This window comes from Clarias gariepinus, chromosome 18 (genome assembly GCF_024256425.1).
Source record: "Clarias gariepinus isolate MV-2021 ecotype Netherlands chromosome 18, CGAR_prim_01v2, whole genome shotgun sequence".
NCBI classification, from domain to species: domain Eukaryota; kingdom Metazoa; phylum Chordata; class Actinopteri; order Siluriformes; family Clariidae; genus Clarias; species Clarias gariepinus.
Window position 1 is genome coordinate 6140936 of NC_071117.1, and position 24722 is coordinate 6165657.

The following is a 24722-nucleotide window of genomic DNA, read 5'->3' on the forward strand; positions in this document are numbered from 1 at the left end:
ATAACAATAACAACAATTGTTTTAGCCCTTGATACAAGTTAAATTAATTTTTGATTTGCTTCCATTTAATATCACCACCCATTCGTATAAATTGTAATTATATGATTGTATAAACATTTATATGATAACAATTCTTTCTGGAGAAAAATATTATTTTAGATCTACAAGGTACTTAAACCCCAGACCTGGGGTTCTAATTTAACCTGTGCATCTATGTGTGCGTGTGTGTGTGTGTGTGTGTGTGCGTTTGTATTGATGCAAAATAAGAGTTTAATAAAATAATATAAATGCTTAAACTTTAAAATAAAATTAAAATAAGATCAAATGAATAAATGTACTTTCGCAGAAAAAAAATATTGTTAATCTTATTTTTTTTGAGGTTATTAACTCAAAAATCCACACACTTTTAAAAGCACTATGCCATTTTATGTTTATTCTCAATAAAGACATGGAAGATCAAATCAGATCACAATTTCTTTTTATTATTATTATTATTATTCTTTTAGGCACATGCACTCTTGACTTTGATGGGGATCAGATCACATTTTATGACAAATTGATGCAGAAAACATGAAATACCAAAAGGTTGACATGTTATTCCTTGCCACTGTATGAAGCTGCAATGATCAGCCATAACATTAATCACATTAATAACATTAATAACATTATAACATTAATCATGAATTATACGCTAGTAAACTGCAGAATAAACCCTGGTCATCCAAGGATTGTTTACGCTTCTGAGGACCAACCTGTCCAAAAGCCAATGCTACATAAATCACAAGTCTTTAAAAATAATAATAATAATAATGCTGGCTATAACAGAAAGCCAACAGAACACCCAGTGCAACCCAGACTACTTCTCACGAACCCTAGAAAGCAATGAGCCTAAGTCCACTGACCTGGTCTCCAAGGTCCCCAGATCACAATCCGATTGAGCACCCATGTGGTTCACCGGACAAACAAGTCTGATCCACAGAGGCCCCACCCCACAACACACAGCACCCAATGAGTTCCTATCATGCCCCAAGGGGACAGAACTTTCCCGGGGAAATCCAAAATCCAGAGGTTTATTGTTATTGGTTTTAATGTTATCGCTGATGGTTGAACGGTTTTGTGTCTCTGTTATGTGCAGCTTTGCTGATATAAATGTATAACTCACCTGACATCATAAGAAGAAAGATCAGACAAAGTGGAGACACCATTTTGAGGAACTTCATTGCAAATAGCCATCACATAAAAAATAAAAATGTCACAAGTCATAAAAGCTATTAAGTTGTTAAGAATATCTTTTTAAAAGGAAATTATGTGATTCTGTGAGAAAGTGTGTCTGTATCTACAGTCATGTATAAAGTGTAAAAGGGATACCAGAAAAAGTCACCTTTTTGGAATATTATTTGAGTAATTCATATAACAAAATATAAACATCTACTTAAAATAATTTACTAATATTAAATGTAGTTAAGTATTGGAAGTAAATTGCAATCCATTTAAACTTTTATTGTAAAAACAGTCCACAAGTGAGACGCTGTCCTATGCAGACCTCAGCCACTAGGCATTCCTACAAATCCCCCAGCTCAAAAAGTTCCCAAAAACCTCAAGGGCCATGTTTTAATTGTTAAAGTGATTCCTGAGCCATGTTTTCTACATGGCTTTATCCATGCCCAGTTACACTCATTTACCTGCAGCTTTATGTATTTAAAAATAGTATTTTATGACTGTCCCTGCAGTTGGAAAACCTGTATTTTGTATTATTCTTTATTATTTCCTGTTCCATGCTCATTTATGTATCTAAAGGTTGGGTGCCAATTAATAATAATACTACTAATAATACTAATAATAATAGTAATAATAATAATAATTATCATCATCATCATCATCATCTATATAATCTTACCATTTCTTCTTGCCTCTTATGTCTAACAAACACAAAGATTTCTGATGGGAGAAAAACAACACAAGATGTATCAATATGTTGATCATAAATGTGATGAGCCTAAACATGACATGTTGCTTGGTAGTCATAATACAGGTCAAAAGAATAAAGAGCACAGCATTTTTTTGTGTTTTAGCAGGCAGTTCAAAAATTAGCAAAAAAAGAGAAGTATCAAGAAGACAGGGGTGTGTGCATTTTAGTGTGTGTGTGTGTGTGTGTGTGTGTTTGCATTGGTGGTGCTGTTGGTGCTGGTACCTTTATTTATGTGGCAGGAGGATGAAGAATGTGCATGTGAAGTCATTCACAATGCTAGAGGCTTTTGAGGATGCAGGTGTACAGTAAATGTAATGTGATGCAGGTGTAAATGTAAAGATTTACATCTATGACGGAGGTGAGTTACACCCCGATGAGATTGTGAGCTGCCCTCCCTTTTTGTTGCAGTGTTTTATAATTTAAGGTGGGGCAGAATGAGGAATCCAAATGAGGAAGTGATAAAATGCCAAATGCTACTGACATGAATGAAAATATTCATTATTCCTACTTCTTGCCTCTCATGTATAACCATAAAACTGCAAAAAGCAAACCATGTTAGAAGAAGAATGTGGGATTAAGACCTCTTGCTGATTGTGTGTAAACACTAGCAAAAAAGCTATAAAAGAAAGCCTTAGCAGAAAGCTATTTTTGGACATGTGTTGCATGCTAGTATTTCAAACTAATTATGGCAACTGTTTTCACACACACACACACACACACACAGAAAAAGAAAAATATTAGGTGTGCTCTTGTCATTTACAGTAACCTATTGTGTACAAAATGCAAACAGGGAGTCAGGTAAGACAGCATTAAATCAGCATAAGAGACATCTTAAGCATTCAAATGTCCAGCAAATACATAAAAAATACATAAAGCAAACTGTTGCTACAACACCAGATTTGTCTGTTTGTAGGTTATGGGTTCATGGGAGTGAGTTGAATAAAGAAAGTATGGACAAAAACAATCATTGCTAGCTAAAGAAAAAGAAATTGCTTTAGGAACTGTCACACTATTACAACCTAGAAGGATAGTTATGAACCATCATCTTCGAGAAAGAAATGTGGTCAGGAAAAAATTCAGAATGATCCTGATCATGATCAGACATAACTTAAACATTTGGTGAAATCAAACCATAAAAAAATAAAACAAAAAACCTTAACCTTATTAAGAATCTTTTGGAAGACTTTAAAGAGTGGCCATGCTACCGCTATATAGTGATTTACTCGAAAGAGGCAAAAAAAAAAAAGGTTTAACAATGCAAACATTAGATCAATTAGGTATCTTTGGTAACTGAAATACTGTACTAATAAAAATAAAATTCTTGCCATTCATACTTGACCCTCATGTCTAACAAAGCAAACTGCAGAAAATGAAAATCATGAGAGGAAGTATGTATGGTGAAGATGTGTTGCAGAATTTCGCAGAAATACTACAGTAGCACTGTAACACTAGAGTGTTCGTTTGTGTTAAATTTTTGTGTTTAATGTTTTGGTAATGTGCTGCATGCTTGTATTGTACATGTTTTATAAAAAGAAAAAAAATACAAAACTGTTTTATGCATTTGAATAAGGTCTACAATCAATGTTAAAGCAATTTTCAAAGCTAATTGTGTCACCTCTAAAATGAGCACTGTGTAAACTATATGGGTGAACCCATTGCCTTAGCAACTAAGGAAGTGAAACCTACAGCATGGTCAGCATCAGCACAAACCACATAGACAAGTTGTAATGTACAGTGCCATAAAATTGAAATAAACTTAATCAGGCCACTTATATTCGACATGCCTTTCAATGAACAAAGAGGCATATGACATGGGCACTACTTTAAGCCATTTTTAAAGTGTGCCAGTAGGGCAAAATGTATATATGCATATATTTACTCAGCATGTTTTATTCCTGTGTATGTTTAATTATTCTGCATAACTTAGAAGGTGTAATCAGCATTTACAAACCCCTTTTGTTAGTGTGAGACGCCTGCACCTTGCCGACCAACGTCCGGCAAAAAAAAGGTTCACCAACACCCGGAAAAAAAAAGGGCGGAAAAAAGATCCCAAAAATGATGGCAATACTCGCAGTGGTGTTGAGTGAAAGGTGATAATTTATTTACAGTGCTTGAGAGGGGTCCCAGTGGAAAACAAAACAAAAAAAACCAAAACAAACCAAACCAAGGCTATATACAAAGTAACAAAATAACACCATACAAAAAAAAGGAAAAATGGAAACAAACAGATAAACATATGCACACTCCGATTGTGAAATGTAGCTCACGGCACCACAGTTGCACGCTCACTGGCCAGGTAAACTGACAGGGACAAGTCACTTTGTGACATCACCTCTCCCCTCTCGCGAACTGACCGGGTATCGAGACAGGTAGTCGGCTATCTTGTTCTGGGGTCCAGGTTGATGTTGAATTTTAAATTGGTATGGCTGCAGGGAAAGATACCATTTGGTGACACGGGAGTTGTGATCCTTTATTGTATGGATCCATGTCAGGGCTCTGTGATCTGTCTCCAGTAGGAACTTCCTTCCCAGCAGGTAGTATCTGAGGCTCTCCAATGCCCACTTGATCGCCAGGCCTTCCTTCTCCACTGTGGAGTATCGCGTCTCTCTTGGTAACAACTTCCTGCTCAGGAAAGCAATGGGCATTTCTTCACCTGCCTCTCGTCCAAGTAATGGGGTTCTTCACACTTTTGCCAAGCTGGTTGGTTAGTGGGACAGCAGTAGTAGAGAAGTCCGGAATGAAGCTTCGGTACCATCCTACCAACCCCAGGAAAGACCGGACCTCTTTCTTGGTCCTCGGTCTTGGACTACGCTGAATGGCATCTACCTTGTCTACTTGGGGTCTCAACTCCCCATTTCCCAGGTGGTATCCAAGGTAATTGGTTTCTGATCTAGCCAACTCACATTTAGCCACATTTAAGGTCAGGCCAGCGTTTTGGATCTTACTCAGGGTTTTTTTAAGGTGCAAAAGATGGTCTTCCCATGTTGTACTGTATATGACGACATCATCCAGATAGGCGGCTGACCATTCTTCACAGCCCCTAAGGACTTGGTCCATCAAACGTTGAAACGTTGAGGGTGCCCCATGCAGTCCAAACGGTAGAACCGTAAAATGAAACAGCTTCAACGGGGTACAGAACGCTGTGTAGGGTCTCGATGCCTCCTCCAGGGGTACTTGCCAATAGCCCTTGCAAAGATCCAAGGTGGTAATATATTTGGCTTGCCCAGTTCTCTCCAGAAGATCGTGGATGCGTGGCATAGGGTAAGCATCAAATCTTGACTGGGCATTCAGCTTTCGAAAATCAATGCAGACCCGTAAGGTGTTGTCTTTTTTCGGGACGATAACAATTGGGCTACTCCACTCACTCTTGGAGGGTTCAATAACTCCCAACTCCAGCATCATCTCAATCTCTGCCTTTAGGGGTGCCACCAGCCTTTCAGGCACTCTGTATGGCCTCTGACGAGAAGGTGTTGGATCCAGAAGGTGGATTTCATGTTGTATCAGGCCTCTGACGAAACAAAGGAGGGTACTGATCCAGGAGATAATGCAGCTCAGCTTGCTTAGGCTCTTCCAGATAAGGCAGATCACCCCGTGCTGGCTGTACTGGTTCTCTCACCGTCGGCTCTGGTTGGTCGTCCTCCTGATTCTCTTCTACCTCTCAAATTAGCAGAGGAGTTTCAGGTTTGTTGGGTGGCTCTTTCCACTCCTTCAGCAGGTTGATGTGGTAAGTCTGTGTTGCCTTGCCTTTGTCAGGGTGATGAATCTCATATGTTACTGGTCCTATTTTGCGAACAACAGAGTAGGGTCCTTGCCACTTCATCAGCAGTTTGTTTGCTGAGGTAGGGAGTAATAACAGTACCTTTTGTCCAGGTTGCAGCTCTCGGGTTCTGGCGTGCTGGTACCATTTCTTTTGGGCTTGTTGTGCCTGTCGGATGTTCTTTTAGGCCATATCTCTGTAGCGCTCCAGGCGGTCCCTCATCTCTAGGACGTATTGGATAATGCCCCTCTCAGACTTGTCCATTCTCTGAGATGAAGCGGCCTCCCAGCTCTTTTGCAGGAGATCCAGTGGTCCTTGGACCTGCCATCCATACAGGAGCTGAAATGGAGAAGAGTCTGTAGATGCTTGTGGTACCTCCCTGTAGGCAAACAACAAGAATGGTAGCCACTTGTCCCAGTCCCTTCCAGTGTCAGAGACGAACTTGCGGAGTATGTTTTTGAGCGTTTGGTTAAAATGTTCCACCAGTCCATCAGTCTGAGGGTGGTATGGGCTGGTCTTGATCGCGGTGATGCCAAGCTGTTGATGCAGTAGCTTCATCAGCCGTGATGTGAAGTTGGTCCCCTGGTTTGTGAGGATTTCCTCTGGAATCCCCACCCTGGAGAACTGCTGGACGAGAGCATTGATGATCTTGGACGTAGTCGTGGAGCGAAGAGGGAAAGCCTCAGGGTACCTTGTCGCATAATCGCTGACGACCAGGATGTATTGGTGCCCTGCACTGCTCTTTTCCAGAGGTCCCACAATGTCCATGGCGATACGCTGAAACGGGACAGAGATCACAGGCAGAGGAAGTAAAGGTGCCCTATCCCGTCGGGGCACAGCACTTGTTTTTTGGCATGTGGGGACGTCTATACATCAGTGTACATGGAGGGCCAAACAAACCGTGAGCTAATGCGAGCATATGTTTTCTGATGTGTCATATGTCCTGCCCATGGGGTACTGTGTGCTAAGTGTACCACAATGGGCCGACAACAAGTGGGGACAACCAAACGGGTGAACTTGGCTGTTTGCATATACAATATATCATTACAGTTTTTTTCAATCGCTAACAAGCGCTTACCCATACTTCAGATACTTTTTCTAAACTCTTAACACAGACTCACACCTACAAAACACAATTGGCCAAATGGATAATTTTCTTCTCAAAAATACATTTTTGTTAAATATATACTAACTCTTCATTTCAAAATAGAACACATCTTTCTCTGCACACACTAACTTTACAAAAACACTATAAATCTGACTCAAAATGAAATTATTCTGTCAAAGAATACTTGTTTTCACTTCACAAGGTACATGCAGTCAATCAAAGTACACCAGGTTTCAAAATACTGGCTATTATTGACATTACAAAAACTGCATAGACTTTTATGTTTCAGTTTTACAGGTATTTGCATGCAAAACATGCAATCCACCATTTTGACACCAGAAATGTCTTGGTTGGTAACTGTATGTCCACATGTACAGTAATGTTCACATTCAAAAGCATTCCAGTAAAAAGCAAACAAGTTTTTTTTTTCTTTACTGTTTACTACAGGAGGTACAGTAGAAACACGGTATGATAGAACAGAAAAAGTTTTACAGTATTGCTTACAGTGAACAAAATATCCATGAAACACACAAGAGCATTCTGAACAAAAAAAACAACAGCAAAAAGCCAAGATAAAAAGGGGGGGAGGGGGGCTAAAAAAAGGCAAAAAATTTGCATCTAATCTCTGCGATCTTCAGGGTTAGGCCACATGTTTTCATCATTACATCTGATGTTATCCAAGTCGATGCACCTGGGATAAAACCGCCTGGTATGTCGGATCCACCCTTGGCAATCATCAACTGTGATGTCCCTGGAGCCAGCATCCATGGCTTCAAGGAGGGACATCTGGTCATGTGGCTGATGGTCATAAACCTTCCACCTCCATGCAGAAAAGAACTCCTCTATGGGGTTGAGGAAAGGTGAATAGGGTGGAAGGAAGAGACTTACCAGTCTTGGGTGGACTTCAAACAATGTTGTTATTGCTTGCGAGTGATGGAAAGCCACATTCTCCCAGGTAATTACAAAGGTCCTCATGTTTTCACCCGCCTGACCCTGCTCTGGAACCAGGCGCTGGTGGAGATCATTGAGAAAGGCAAGCAAGCGCTCTGTATTATAGGGTCCAACCTGACATCTGTGAAGGAGTAATCCTGCATTTGCAATTGCTGCACACATGGTAATGTTTGCCCCTCTCTGTCCTGGCACATCAACTGTGGCCCTTTTTCCAATTACATTTCGTCCACGTCGACGCCTTTTGGCCAGATTGAATTCTGCCTCATGGATGTATATGAATTCATGAGGGGCCTGGTTGGCCTCCAATTCCATAACTCTCTGAAACAAAGTTTATGTAAGTCATGTTATTACTGTATACCATACTGTACTGTAACCTAGTATTGTGTAGGTTACCTACTTGCAAACTGCAAAGCTTATAGAACTAGACATTAAATTGAATATACACTATACCTGGACATATTGTCGTCGTAGCTCCTTGACCCTCTCACTGTTCCTCTCAAAGGGAACAGTGTAGAGCTGCTTCATCCGCACTCTGTGTTTGGACAATGTCCGCGTAATGGTTGTGAGGCTGATTCTATCGATATTGTCAAATATCTCATGGTCCGCAACAATTCTAGTTTGAATTTCACGCAGTTTTATTGCATTATTTGCAGCAACCATTTCTACAATGGCAAGCTCTTGATCATTACTGAGGAGCTTTCCTCTTCCCCCAGAGGGTGGAAGACGTTGCATTCTTTAGAAAAACAAAAAATTCAACATATGCATTACTGTATGACCATATTGACATGTCAAGTGAGAATAGAAACAATCCATGTAAAATGCAATACTTACCTGTTGGTTTGTTGAAAGATGCGTATAATGGAGGCAACCGTTGACCGCCTCAAATTGGGCTGCACTCTTTCACCAGCCTCTCTTAGTGAAAGACCATGGTTGATTACATGGTCAATGATAGTGGCACGAATTTCATCACTGACTACTGTTCTTGCAGCCCTTGGAATGCCACCACCACGCATTCTTACACCCCTACCTTGCCCTCTTCTTGAGCCTGCTCTTCTCCCTGGGCCCCTTGCTCTTACTCTTCCTCGACCAGACATTACAGTGTTTGTCTTTTATTTGTTTCCAAAAACATCACTTCTCAAAGATATGCCTTATAAACCCCACTGAGTCTAAGCCAGAATAGAATAAGCTGTGGTTGGCCCAATTTACCCAACATAAATCAGCTGTGTGTCAATTATTCAATTGTTTGTTTATTATCAGCTGAGATATATTTTTTAAATTGATATTGTTTTTGAACTGATATCATTGCAGAAGCAGAGTTTTTTATACTGTGTCGAAGGTTTGGAATATTGTTTTTGCTATTGTTGGATGTTGTGTGTTAACATTCGTAAATACTACAAAAACAGTCCATAATTTTGTTGGGAGGTATAGCTTGTCTGTTAAGAAAATGTAAGCATTGTGGAAATGTGTTCACTGACTGCATATTGGGTGAAAACGACATAAATGTGTGAATGGTATGGCCACAAAAGACCGATGCTGTGCTAATTGTGTTTAGAGTTTTGAAAATGTGACAACTGTTTGGACAAACGCTTGTTAGCGACTGAAAAAAACTGTAATGTTGGAGAATGTGAGTCATTCTTTGTCATTATTATGAAACCCTAAAGTACAATTCTTTTTTTTTTTTAATATGGACAGTATGACATCTCGATAAAGCCGTTTACTTTAACAAGCTAAACATCAAACAGCTTTTTAGCAGCAAGTATCATAGTCACATAACGTATGCTATGCAGGGCAACCATTTCAATTCTTACTCTGTCTACTATGATGTTTTACCTTGTATTAACTTTACATCATTGCCTTCTGTTAGTACAAAAGTTGTAGACACATTAATCTTAAGATACAAGACAAATGTTACAGTATTTCTGAATTGCTAAAACACTAAAATCCATTTGCAAAACCAAAGTTGCAAGTGTACAAACCACTTTATTGATTGAATCACACAGTTTGCAGAACTTTAAACACTTCTCATGCTGTTAGACACAACTAGCAAATCGGAATCAGTCTTTGTGCAAAACTGTAAACACATTGTCATTGACAAGGCACATGTAGCATTGTGGTGCACTTCAACACAGCCCCAAAAGTGAAACACAAGCAACACACTCTTGTCATCGGTAACACACAAGCACTTAAAATTTAACACACTTGTTTCAAATCAGTAATGTGTTGCACCTAATCAATAATCAGGATATAAAGCCATGTCAAATCCAAATGGCATGTGTGATTTTCACAATGCAGGGCAGGAGAGAAGGAGGAAGTGGAAGTGGAAGTGGACATGGACAAGGACGAGGAGGAGGAGGAGGAAGAGACAGAGGAGGAAACAGAGCAGGAAGAGACAGAGGAGGAAGAGACAGAGGAGGAAGAGGAGGAAGAGACAGAGGAGGAAGAGGAGGAAGAGACAGAGGAAACAGAGAAGGAGGAGACAGAGGAGGAAGAGGAGACGGAGGAGGAGGAGGAAGAGACAGAGGAGGAGGAAGAAGAAATTAGAGCAACAATCATACACAATGTTCTGGTTCATGGAATGAGTATGAGGGAAGCAGGACTACGTGTTCAACCAAATATAAGCAGGTTCTCTGTGGCCTCCATTGTCAGGACATTCAGAGAAGAGAACAGGTAAGTGTACTATCATTTGTGATCCCTTACAGTACAGTATGTACAGTTGTGGAAAGTCTCAGTAAATTACTGTAACATATCTCTAAAAATTGGCCCTTTTCTAGCAGTATTACAGTAAAACTAATAGTAGTACTAAAAATAATAGTATTTTATGTATTGTACCTATTTGGTGACATTTCAATGCATTAGGCCTGTCTGTACAATTCTAACAAGAGGTTTTATTTGCTAGAATTGAAAGACTGCCACATGCCAGTGGAAGGAGGGGTATGTTCTCACAACAGCAGGAGACCATTATTGTAAATATGGTCCTTCAAAATAATCTCATTCGTCTGCGTTAAATACAACAGCGAGCTGAGAAAGACAACGTGTGAGTGTCCTGAAACACAACCTGATAAGTCTTAAACAAGCCTACAGAGTAGCATTTGAGAGAAATTCTGAAAGGGTAAAAGAGCTACGATATCAATATGTACAAGTAAGTAATCATGTCCAGAGATTACACAGCACTATTAAGTTACTCTACATCTTTACTGTGTTGAATGTAATGCAGCACATGCATATAGAGGCATGAAGCCTGGAATGCTGTGTAATTTACGTTACTTCAAAAATAAATTTTTGTTCTTTTCTATAGAGAATGTTTCAACTGGATTCCATAGAGAGGCTGCATGAGTGCATCTTCTTGGATGAAGCTGGCTTCAATCTCACCAAGAGGAGACGGAGAGGCCGCAACATTATTGGTCAACGTGCCATTGTAGAGTTGCCAGGGCAGCGTGGTGGCAACGTGCGGCCATTAGCAGCTACGGGGTTATTCACCGCCATGTGTCTTTAGGGTCTTACAACACTGCCCAGCTTATAACGTTTCTGTATGCTCTACAGGAAGCATTACTGAGACGTGAAGAAAGAGGTGAGCAGGCAGAGCATCCCATGTATGTTGTAATCTGGGACAATGTGAACTTTCACCGTGGTCCTAGAATCCGTGAGTGGTTTGAAAATAAGCCACGTTTTATAAATGTGTGCCTCCCACCATACTCGCCCTTACCTTAATCCCATTGGAGAATTTTTTTCTGCATGGAGGTGGAAGGTCTATGACAGAAATCCTTATGCACAGGAAAATCTCATTCAGTCAGTGGATGCTGCATGTGACGACGTTGGAGTGGAAGTGATTCAAGGTTGGATTCGGCATGCTAAAGGATTCTTTCCACATTGTTTAGCAAGGGACAGGATTGCCTGTGAGGTTGATGAGATCCTGTGGCCTGACCATGAGGCATGATGCTGAGACAGAATGATTCCAAGACATTGCTTGCTATCGATCTGCTGCATTTTTTGTTTGTGACTACATTTATATGTGTGCAGGATTGTGCAAATACTTCATAATAAATACATTTTTTCCCCTGCTCTGCCCTGAGTGCAGTGTTTTGCATTTATCTCTGTAGTGTGTAATGACTGCTGTGTAGTGTTTATGCATTAGCTGGATGTGTGTGTTATCTGAAAACACACACTGTGTTTGGTTTTGGGTAAAGATAACATAGTTCTGAATCAATTGTTTGATATAGCAAGACAAGTCAAGGGTTTTGACAGTGTAGCTTAAGTTTGGTGATTTGTGTTTAAGGTTTTGAAAAAGTGAGAGAAACATTCAAAAAATGTGTTTTAGCAATTCAGAAATACGGTAATAGGTGAAAAAAGTTAGAACATTCACATAAATATAAGATGTTCTGCTGTTGTCTTCAACATTTATTTTACTGCAGTAATGATGCTCCAACACAAGGGGCAGTAATACGCACTGATCTCACATTTCAGTTCTGTCTTAACTTTGTTTTCATTCTGTCTCCATTTATCTCTGAGAAGTGTGTATGACACATCACATGGGTGTGTGTATGTATGGGGTGTGCATGTGTGTGTGTGTGTGTGTGTGTGTGTGTGTGAAAGAAAGAGAGAGAGAGAGAGAGAGAGAGAGAGTGTGTGTGTGTGTGTGAGAGACAGAGAGAGAGAGCGGCACAGTATCAGATTCAGCATGCCGTCTTAGTTTAAGTTAAATGTTAAACAACATGCCACAACAGAGAAAAAAACAGATATATTAAACACAGTTTTAAAATCAATGGGTGTGCAAATTGTGCAATGATTGTGCAAATTCTGTAATGAATGTTCAAACATCAGTGTCAACAGTCAGATTCAGATACAGATAGTTTAAAGGAAGAAGTATAAAGGCAATTCTCCTGCAGTTCTCCTGCGATAGTAAATGCTCTGCATGGATGACAGTAGAGTCCTTGTGATATTTTCAATAGTCTTTACCATTCTCTGCAGGCATTTGCAGTCCATAACAATAGTACTGCCATATCACACACTGATGCAATTGGTCAGAATGCTCTCAATTATGTAGCTGTAGACGTTGAAGAGGACATTAGGAGACATACCAAACTTCCACAGCGTCATAAGAAAGTAAATCTGCTGCCGAGCCCTTTTTACCAGCTTAACCAGTGTCCATGTGAGGTTGTCACTAAAGTAGATGCCTAGATATTTAAAGCTGCTCACCCTCTTTACTTCAAGCTCCCGGATGAACAGTGGTCGATGAGGTCCTTTCTCCTTCTCCGTGTCCACTCTCATGTCCATTGTCTTGTTCATGTTGAGGGAGAGGTTGTTATCCTCACACCATGTTACCAAACTGGCCATCTCCATTTTATATGCTGCTTTGTCCAAACCAGTGGTGCATCCCATCACTGCAGTGCCATCCACACACTTAAGGATGATGTTGTCCTTGTGAGAGGCGACTCAGTTGTGGGTGAACAGGGTGTAGAGGATAGGACTGAGGACACATCCCTGTTTGAGTGGCTTTGTTGCGTGATGATGCTGGCTGAGGTCCTACTGTATTTCCAATTTTGACAGACTGGGGCCCGCCAGTCAGAAAGTCTTAAAGCCAGTCACAGAGCAAGCCAATTGTAGACAATTTATTATTTTTTTATTGTTATCTATTTGTAATAAATGGTCTAATAAATAATAAATATATGTTGGGAATGACTGTGTTAAAAGCAGAACTGTAGTCTACAAAGAGCATCCTGATTAAAGACACTTTATTGTCCAGGGAATGATGGAGGGTAGCAGCGATAGCAGCGATAGCATCTGAGGTTGACCTGTTGCAGGGGATAACTGTGTGGTATGCTGTTCTAAATGTGGGCCAGCACCAATCTCTCAAAGCACTTAATTATGATTGGATTGAGTGCCACTGGCCTATAGTCATTCAGACAGGTGGGTAGGTTTTTCTTGAGAAATGGGACAATGGTTGTATTCTTGAAGCAGGTGGAAATGGTGCACTGACTAGGGAAAAGATGGAGGTGAAACATCACCAACTAGTTGGTACAAGCTCTTAGCGCCCGCTCAGGAATGTTGTCTGGTCTTGCTGCCTTACTTGGATTGATCTTTCCCAGCGCTGTGTATACCTGGCCTGATGAGACTGGGGTGGGGCAAGGGGTTGCGAGGTCTGGGTGTGTGTGGGCCTCCTACTGTATCTGTGCTGTAGCTAGTTTCTCAAAGCATGAGTAAAAGATGTTAACATCATTAAGTCTTTGGAGCTGATGGTGGTGGTCCTATAGTTTGTGATGTGTTGCATACCGGGTGACCATCCCCCGAAAGTCACTAGTGGAATAGAAACTTTCTAGCTTCTCTATGTGTCTTTTTGCTTCTGCTATAGCTTCCCTCAGTCTTTATATTGCAGCTTTATACTCACACATTGACTGATTTAAATGCAAGGGAGTGAGCATGTTTGGAAGATGAAGTAAAACAACTTCAACCCTGCTTCTAAGCTTCTAGCCTTACTACCTTTCCACCTGGTCTCCTGGACACACAATATATCCACCTTCCTTCTCTGCATCATGTCAACTAACTCTCTTGCCTTCTCTGTCATAGTCCCAAAATTCAAAGTCCCTACTGTCACTCTTGCCTTTCCCATTTCTCTCTCTGCCTATAAACACACCTTCCTCCTATCCTTCTTTGACCAACAGTTGCCCAATTTCCACCAGCACCTTTTGGGTCAACAGCACCAATAGTGGTCGTTGTTAACATTGGCCATGACCGATCCGGTATGGAAGTCCTGTTTATGATTTGCAGCATTTGAATTTTCAAATGTTTTACATTGATGCCCTTCCTGCCACAACCATCTGCATTTATCCAGACTTGGGACTGGCACAAAAAGAAACTGGATTGAGCCCCCTGTGGTTGCAACAGCTCAAAGAGCATATACTGTATCTGAATTTCATAAAATATTCATTTACAAGACTTAAATACATTATCATTCATTCAGACCATATTCCTCAATCTACTATACTAGAGGTAACTATATATTTCAGTAAAATCTGTGCGTGTGCAAGTGTGTGAGACGCATCATCAGATGTATGGCCTGCAGGGTGAGAGCTGTGTACTAGCATCATTAGCACTTGGCCCAGTGTTCTGTAAAGAGAAGGGCGGAGAACATAAGAAGTTTCTGCTGAAGATCTTTAGTTTTAGAGTCTATTATAAACAAAGCATACACCTGATTGACATTTTTGTAATTAATCATTTGAAAACACCGGCATCTGCCTTTTGCTTCTGTCTCTTGCATCTGCTCACACAAAGTCAAATATTTATCCACTGTAAGTATTTTCAGGGTAATTAATGATGAATTAATCAGCAAAATGAACAGCAAAATTTTATGCAAACAAAACACCATTTTTATTTTTTGACATTTCACTTTTTTACTTCTTTTACAAAGAGTTTAACATTAAATTAGTTAATTAATTAATTAATTAATTAATGAATTAATTAATCAATCAATCAAATCCATCAATTGATTAACCATAATGAACAACAGACCAAAAACGAAGAAACAAAAACATAGATTCCAAACAAGAATACCAATGAACGAAAAAACAAGTGGAAAGAGATAAAGAGAGGTTTTTTTTTAGATTGTAATGTGTTACCCAATAGTAAATTTGTGCTATCTTTCCTACCCCTTCATTGTTAGATTTAACTGACATTAAACATTTAGAATTATACTGAAGCAGATCTAATGTTCGACACTATTAATGCACTGGCACTCTCCTCTGCCCTCGGAGGTGACTTTTAAGATGGTGTAGGTCTTCCCTTTTACCACTGATCTCATTCCCCAAAATCAGGTGAAGTTCTCCACATGCATCACTGCTGCATTTCAGCGTCACTAAACTGCTCTATACTACAGTATCTCACCAAAGTTACTGATGCACAGTGGGATATTTTTTGGTGGATCTATGTTCTATTGAACAGTTCCATAATAAATGTGAAAAAAGCAGTTTATGCAGTTTTATCATTATAATCAACATTTATCAATAAATATATAGTGACTAATGATCTGCATAGTCATATAATATATAAAAAAGAAAGTAAAAAAATCTCACATCTGACGGTAAGGGTCCAAACAATGAAAGGGGAGATGTTCATATCCTCTTACAGCACAACTATAACTGCCTGCATCCTCACTGCTGACCGGCAGCAGGTGGACTTTATTGCTCTTGGTGGTGTTATTTGTACCAGATGAATGGCAGACTGTAGGTGGTGTTACAGGTCAGAACAGCTAATTAAAAGTGAAACTCATTAAATCTGCTACTGAGTTGGGATTGTGTTAGTCCAAGTACTGGAGAAACAGATGCGTCTTGAGTCGTCGTTTAAAGATAGTCAAAGTCTCAGCTGTACGGACATCTAGAGGAAGTTCATTCCACCACCTAGGTGCCAGAACAGAAAAGAGTCTGGATGAATGCCGCCCTCGATCCCTGAGAGATGGTGGGATGAGGCGAGCAGTGCTGGAGGATCGGAGGAAACGTGATGCAGTGTGTGGTGTGATTAGAGCAGAGAGGTAAGTAGGTGCTGGGCCATTTTTAGCTTTGTAGGCAAGCATCAGCGTTTTGAATCTGATGCGGGCAGCTACAGGAAGCCAGTGCAGGGAGTGGAGGAGTGGGGAGGTGTGGGAGAACGTGGGAAGGTGAAAAACAACGTGCTGCTGCATTCTGGATCAGTTGCAGAGGACGAATCGTGGACAGAGGCAGGCCTGCCAGGAGTGAGTTGCAGTAGTCCAGTCTTGAAATAACAAGGGGCTGAACAAGCACCTGAGTAGCCTGTGAAGAAAGAAATGGGCGAATTCGTCTGATATTGTAAAGAAGAAATCTACAAGAGCGAGTAAGGTTAGCGATGTGTGGGGAAAATGCCAAATGATTGTCCACGGTTACCCTAAGATTGCAGACGGTGGCTGTAGGAGTGATTTGGTTGTTGTCCAGGGATATCACAAGGCCTTGACATGGGGATGAGTCACAAGGGATAAACAACAGTGAGCAAAGGCAATGTAAATAATACAATTTGTGTATCCAAATAGGAGGAAAAAAATGTTAATTATCCATCAATAGTCTCACAATTATTGGGAATGGGAAAATAGAATTCTCTTAGGTAGGTTTTAGATCAGAGCTTAAGTCATAAAAAAAGTCATAACAATATATTGTATCAAAGAAATACTACAGTGATGGTGATTTCCACATCTGAGTACTTTATACAACAAACATGAAAATTCAAAACCAGAGCTATATATCAGTAAAATGTTTACAGGATCATGACCACTCATGGGCCACTCACATCTATAAAGACAAAATGCCAAGGCATCTGGTCTGATCCCACAAAAAGCTATTGCAGCACAAGTTGCCCAACAAAGTCAATGCTGGCCATCATAGAAAGGCACCAAAACACCTAGTTCAGCACAGATCTTACTAAGATGGAGCACCTACTGTATAGGATGCACTGGAGAAATACAACAAATTTACATGAGCCCTACTCCACAACCCACAATAACCAAAGGATTTGTTGGCAAGATCCTGGTACAGTATCAGACACCACAGTACACCCCAGAGGTATCTGTATGGGTGAGAGCTAAAGCAGTGGCACAAGGGGAACCTAAATCCTACAGTAAGTGGTTTTAATGTTAATGGTTAAAAGTTATGGCTGATCGATGGATAATGCTGAGTAAATATTTAATGTCTTTAGTGTATGTAACTCTGCTGATGTAAATGTGTAACTCACCTGACATCATAAGAAAAATCAAAGTGGAGACCATTTTGAAGAACTTCATTGCAAAATGGCAACTCATGAAAATAAAAAGAAATGAAGAATTTCCCCATCTCATGCCATGTTCTACAAATCTTTTATTGATGCAAGATTATTGCTAAAGTAATTTAAACAACAAGTTTAACAATTTGAAGTATATAAATTGATGGTCATTTTTATCAAGTATATGTTTTTTTTTCCTTTGTGATGATGAAGTCAGGACAGGTGATTGAAGCAATTCTTATTTTTTGTTTCTCAAAATAATTATCTTTATTTATTTTCTTGTGAATTTGTATGCAGGACAGATGAAGTAATAAAGTGATGCCAGTTTGCACATTTTTAAAATCCTAGTCATTCGTGCTGTTACAGGGGAAGAACCAGTTAATGTATCCATTATACTTAAAGAAAAGGACATTTTGCACGTATATGGCAATACTGCAAAGGCATGTGCACTGCATATGGGACTTATTTATGCCCTTAACCTTGAATACTCCCGGGCACTGCGCTACATATTTAAGGGTAGTTCTTTTAGGACTTGATAGGATTGAGCTATCCCCAAAAGTGCAAGCTTTAAAGATAATGTTATCTTAAAAGCTATTGATATGAATCGACTACAACTGTTTACATGTTTAACTGTTGATTAAAATGTTTTAACGCATTAAGGTTTTTAATGGCATACATTTGCACTAATTCAGAGTGCTTATTTGAATGTTGGAACTTCGCTGCTTAAGAGGGCTATTAAGTTTTAATAATATGTTTTATGTGTAAATAAAATAATGATATGTGTTGTTTGCTATATTTTACTGTATTTCTAAATGAAATACAAAATTTCTGTATTTAATTAATTATTATTCTTTTAGGCCCTGGTAACATGGAGTTTAACTTAATATACTTGGAAAAAAAACTGTTTTAAAAGTGTACTGAGAGTGTCAAAAACTTTTGTAACTATTGGATTAATAAACTGTAAAAAAGTAAATAAGGAACAATTGAGAAAAATAAAGAAATAAATACCAAAACACATAATGGTATATATTAGGAGAGAGAGGAGCAACAAAGCATTAAACACCAGGGGCTGTATAATATATTCAGTACTGTGTAAAAGTTTTAGGCACCATATTATACATTCTTTTGCAAAAGTTTAGGCACTCCTTGATAAATAACAGATTTTGGTGATTTTTTTTAATTGAAAAAAATGTTAACAGTCTCTCTTGGAAATGGAAAAAATTGACAATATTTTCAGCAAACATTGATGCACAGGTACTTTTTATGCCATGAATCGAAGAAAAAAAAAAACATAATTATGGCTCTGTGCAAATGTTTGGAAACCCTAAGAGTTCCAAAGTCTCACATTATTTTTGTAAGGTTTAGACCTTAATCATCTTGTTAGATCTGATCAAGGCAACAGCTGTCATTAGTAAATGCCAATTTCGAAGCTTTACAAATAATTTAACTCTTCAAACCTTGTGCACACACTTGTGGACACTCAACAACCATGGGTTCCTTTAAGCAGCTGCATAAGACTCTGAAAGTCAAAGGTATTGATGCCCACAATGCAGAAGAAGGCTACAAGAAGACAGCAAAGCGTTGTCAGCTTGCAGTTTTCAAAGTGAGAAATGTAATTAAGAGATGGCAGTTCAGGGGAACTGTGGAGGTCAAGATGAGATCTGGAAGACCAAGTAAACACTTGGAGAGAACTGCTCGTATGCTAGTCAGAAAGACAATTTAAAAACCCCATTTGACTGCAAAAAACCTGCAGGAATATTGAGCAGACTGGAGTGGTGGTGCACTGTTTCACCAGACCTTCATGGAACAGTCAGCAGAAGAAAACCTTACCTGCGTGTCCCCATAAAAAGCGTTTGCAAGCTGTGATATCTGCCAGAGGAGGTGTTGGTAAGTACTGATTATGCAGGGTGCCCAAACTTTTGCACAGTGCCACAATGTTTTTACTTTTTTATAAAAAAAAAAAAAAAGGTCCACAGCTAGACATTGTTCATCAGCAATTCATCCCCAGGGGCTAGAACGTCAATAGTGAATTCTACTGCCAGGTTTTAAGGTGTCTGAGTGAGAACATATAGTAAAAGTAACTGTGGCAAGCGAATCTTGAAACTGTTTGATACCACCTCATATCTGTGTTCATGTTTACTTTAGGTATGAAATGCTAGACTTTGTAAAATCTGGCAGTTAAAATGTGCAGCAGAAGTAATTAATTAAGATTAGAAGTAAAATTAATTATTTTGTGAAGTAACAGTAAGTATGATGTTTTAGCAAGGTTTTCATTTAAAAATCCTACAGCAGCCTGTAGCAGGATGCAGTACAGTAGATGCACTTCATAATTTTGACCACGAGGTGTCACTATCAAACTGTCTTTGAGTAATGATACTTTTACGGATGCAGCTGGAGGAAAACCTTTATTCTGCCATCACTGTTTAATAATGTAAGAAATATGACTGGTATAAATTTGAGTCTTTAGGGTATTTTGTTTCATGCATAAATGCCGATCAACTTTTAAGCTCAATCTAAAGTAGACTTTCTTTCTTTTGTGTTTGAAGTACTGTAAGTTGTGTGTGTGTGTTATTGAGAAAGTGTTATTAATTAATTTTCAAAAATGATCAGTTGTGTTAGGTCTGACGTATCAGCAAATGTTCCCATCTACCTATAACAACATACATGTGGAAAAAAAATCAGACCAGAGTATGCTTTTAAAAAGGCTATAACCCCAGATTTGTTTTTTTTTTATTATTATTTTGCATGTTTGCAGGATTTAGAATGAAATGTACATGAACAGTTGTGGCTAGTTAAGATAGCTGTGCTGTGATTCAAAATGTTTTATTCTGCTCAGGATCACAGTGAATCAGGGCCCGTATTCACAAAGCTTCTTAAGCTTGAAAATTGCTCCTAGTGATGAAATTTTCTTAGAATTATGACATTTTCTTAAAATTTTCCCTTAAATTTAGAACTAAATCTTAATAAAGATAAAAATGATTGACAAAGCATCTGAGCTGTAAAATAGCTCCTAAGGTACAAAAAGAGGACTTTTAAGAGGCCTAAATGTTTCTTTGCATAGAGTAGCATGTAGTCATGTTTATATAATTAATTTATATACAGTACAAACATTATGATTTCACTGTTTATTCTATTATCATATATTCTATTTTCACAAAGAACACATTTCAAGACCTTTACAGAGGTCAGAGGTTATTTATTATCAATTAATCACAGTCCTTGAATTGCTGCATCATCCCCATCAACGGGGTCAACCACACCTCTTTACTAAGATCATTTTTTTAGTACTTTTCTTACTCAGAGTTGCTCTGAGAAGTTCCTTAAATCACTTTTAGTCTAGGACTCCCAGCTAGAACTTTTAAGCTAAGGAGCCAAGTTTAAAACTTGGAGACAATCAGGTTCATAATTTATGAAAAAGATCAACTCAGAATTCCAACTCAGAGTCAGGAAGGTCTTCTCAACCCTGATCTCAGCATATGACCTCAGACCAACATGGCTGCTCACACAGACAGCAGTAAATAAATCATTAATTTATTACTTTATATGAATTTATAACAATACTTACTTTAAATCAAATAACATGAATACAAAAAATATTTGTACCTTTAACACTGACCTATGTAAATGCATCACAAACAGGATTACTATTTGCTTAAATTTGCTCACTATATGGTGCTATCATAGCACAAGCTTTTATGGAACAGTATAAGATGAAGAAAACACTTGGAAATGTGCTGTTGCAGAAGGATGATCAACATCGATATTGAAACTGTAACTCCACTTTATTCTACCATTGAAATGGGTGTAAGTTGCTGATGTTGCTGATGTAAAGAATCGATAAAGTTTCACCACTTCAGTGAGGAGCTCCCTCTAGTCATCAGCACTCATTTATTTCATCACAGCTCACAGGTTGCATAGTCTAAAAGAAAAAAAACACACACACAGTAACATCAGAAATAGTTGTTAAAAAGATTGGATATAACTTTTGATAATTAAGCTACAGAGTGACAATAACACTTTGACGGCCAGCACAGTTTATAAACTACGCAGCGTGCCGTGCACATCCCAGAAAGAGTTTTGAGAAAGAGATTTGTTAGGTTGCGTTACAAAATACACTTCACTACTCAAGTTTTTATTACATACATATGACATGTCATTATCAAACAAATGAAGTTGAATAAAACAGTTGAAAATAAGGCTGCAGAGTGGTTCAATGGTGCTTCTGCATAGCAGTTACTGGGTCAAGCTACACAGTTCAAAATAATTATCACAGCAGCTTTATTAAACACAAACTAGCATTTAAAGCCACCTTCCTGTTGGAAATCTCCAAGTTGGTGGATCATAAAACACATTAAAATTATGGATTTTAATGTACCATGCCAACCAATAATTAATTCAGCCTAAATAGTCACAGCAGAAATTGAGCAGAAATAAATCCAAATTGGTGTCTACTTAAAATTGCGTCGCCTGTTTCAACTTCTCCATCTGATATATATTTTACTGAAAACAGAAAGGAGACCTACACAGTGTGGAAACGTGCTTAGTCTGATTAAAACTTGGCCTAATCCTATCAGTCCTTAAATTCATACTGTAGCTCAGGTCCATAGCCACATGGCTTATTTATATAAGCCCGCTGCTGTACTCTTTGTATGCATATGGCTATGTGGCCAGTACCAGCTCCACCACCATTATTAAGTTTGCTGATGACATCATCGTGGTGGTCCTGATCTCCGACAACAATAAGTCGGCCTACCTGAAGGAGGTTGGGAATCTGGAGAACTCTTGCCAGAGGAACAACCTCCTTTTAAACGTCAGTAAGACAAAGAATTTGATGGTGGACTTTAGCACTAAGCAGGAAAGGACCCCCGTCATTAACAAGAGCCTAGTGGAGAGAGTAAACAGTTTGAAATACCTTGGTGTTCACATCACGCAGGACCTGTCATGGTCCTGTCACATCAACCCTCTGGTGAAAAGGCCTGATAGCGTCACTACCACCTCAGACGCTTGAGAGACTACAGACTGCCCTACAAGGTGCTTAGGAACTTTTACTCCTGCAGCATAGAGAGCATCCTGATGGGAAACACCACAACCTGGTTCGGGAACATGCAGGACAGACGAGCCCTACAGAGGGTGGTGTGATCAGCTGAGCGCATCATCCACATAGAGCTCCCTGACCTGCACTCAATCTACAGCGAGCGATGCTGGACCAAGGCCAGGAAGATCGTGAAGGACCTCAGCCATCCCAGCAATGGACTGTTCTCTCGGTTGCGGTCAGGAAAGCGCTTCCGCTCCCTGAAGGCCAACACAGAGAGACTGAGGAGGAGCTTCTTCCCGCAGACGAAACGGTTTCTAAACCAGATCACTGCACATAACTAAACATCTGCATTTTTGCACACCGCACAGAAATGTACACTTATGGACATTATTCATCTGGTTACTCATGTACTCATGCACAGTTGCACATACCCTTCGGTAGACTGTAGACCAGACACTCATGCACATTTCTCACTCAAACTTAATGATAGTGGTGGAGCTGGTAGTGGCCACACAGTCATATGTGTACAGAGAGTACAGCAGGGGGCTCAGAACACAACCCTGGGGGGCTCCAGTGCTGAGAGTGATGGAGGCTGAGACGTGTCCGCCCATCCTTACTGCCTGTAGCCTGCCAGTTAGGAAGTTGGAGATCCACTGACACATAGATGAGCTGAGTCCCAGGTGCTCCAGCTTGGTGGATAGTGTGGAGGGAATTATGGTATTAAATGCAGAGCTGTAGTTGATGAAGAGCATTTTAACATAATTCCCCCTTCTAGTGTCCAAGTGAGTAAGTGATGTGTGGAGGAGATGAGAGATGGCATCGTCTGTGGAACGATTTGGACGGTAAGCAAACTTTAGTGGGTCCAGTGTGTCAGGTAGTGAAGAAATGATGAAGTCTCTGACCAGGCGTTCAAAGCACTTCATCACTACTGAGGTGAGGGCTACAGGGCGATAATCATTGAGTGAAGCAGGATGAGGTTTCTTCCGGACAGGAACAATGATGGACTCTTTGAAGCATGTGGGGATCACCAACTGAGATAAAGAGATGTTGAATATCTCAGTGAACACAGGTGCTAGCTGGTCTGTGCATGCTCTAAGAATACCGGAGATGCCGTCTGGTCCTGCTGCTTTCCTGGTGTTCACTCTCTTGAAGGCTCTCCTCACGTCATGCTCGGTGATGATGAACGCGTTTCCGGTGCTGGCAGTGTCTTCCTGTCTGCAGCCGTTAGCGCCGCTAGCATTACCATTGCTAGCGTCTTTAGCTGCAGCCTCGAAGCGAGCATAGAAAGTGTTCAGCTCGTCTGCCATAGTAGCGTCCGCGTTCGTCATACCGGTTGTTGGTGTTTTATAGTCCATTATTATCCTTAATCCCTGCCACAGGCTCCTAGAGTCACTCTGTTGGAGCTCCTGTAGCGCTGCTTCGCCTCTTTTACCGCCTTCCGGACGTTGTATGACGCAGCCTTGTATGGTTCCATGTCCCCCGATGCGAGTCCCGTGTTGTAGGCAGCGGTGCGAGATCTCAGAGCGTCGCGGATGGTTTTATCCACCAACGGCTTCTGGTTGGGAAACGTTTTAATAGTCTTTTTCTCCACGGTATCATCCGCTAGTTTCCCGATGAATCTCACAACCGCTTCCTTAAACACGCTGACGTCATCATCGGAGCTGTTTCTGAACATGTCCCAGTCTGCGTCATTGAGTGCGTCTTGTAACGCGGCCACCGAATGGATGGTGTGCACAGGCTCTCAGCTTGTTCCTGACGCCGGCTCGTTTCCCTCGGGGCCGCCGCTTTGCGTCGCGTCCTTTGTTGTCCCTCAGGATCTCACTCGGCCAGCTCGGATCCGGACTTAAAAACGTCGAATTGTGAGTACATTGTATACCAATAGAAACAAGAGTGTCTCTATCATAACTAAAGTACTCCATGGTGGTAATTTTGACAGTTTTAAAACTCTGTGAACTAACTTAAAAGACAAAAACAAAGAAAAGGTGGTCGGAGCAGTCGTGATGGCAGCCGACCTCACCGGCGCCATCTTGGAAGTGTTTGTTCTGGTAATCATCATTACCTTATAAATTATAAATAGTTTTGTCAGCCCTTTGGGGCCCCTACCAGCCTGGGACCCCAGTAAAAGCTAGCTCTTAGTGTATTTCTTTTT

The 24722-nt window shown here is 40.0% G+C and overlaps 1 protein-coding gene across 1 annotated transcript in view; it reads right to left on the reverse strand.

Annotated features, from left to right (window-relative positions):
- Nucleotides 1-24722, reverse strand: part of LOC128507002 (uncharacterized) — a 35060-nt gene that overhangs the window by 4782 nt on the left and 5556 nt on the right. Inside the window, exons 8-11 of the mRNA XM_053477618.1 lie at nt 12979-13200; nt 5983-6503; nt 5335-5477; nt 4324-4622 (exon numbers count right to left, since the gene is read on the reverse strand). Coding sequence (XP_053333593.1) covers nt 4324-4622; nt 5335-5477; nt 5983-6503; nt 12979-13200 — 1185 coding nt within the window. The remainder of the gene's footprint in view (nt 1-4323; nt 4623-5334; nt 5478-5982; nt 6504-12978; nt 13201-24722) is intronic.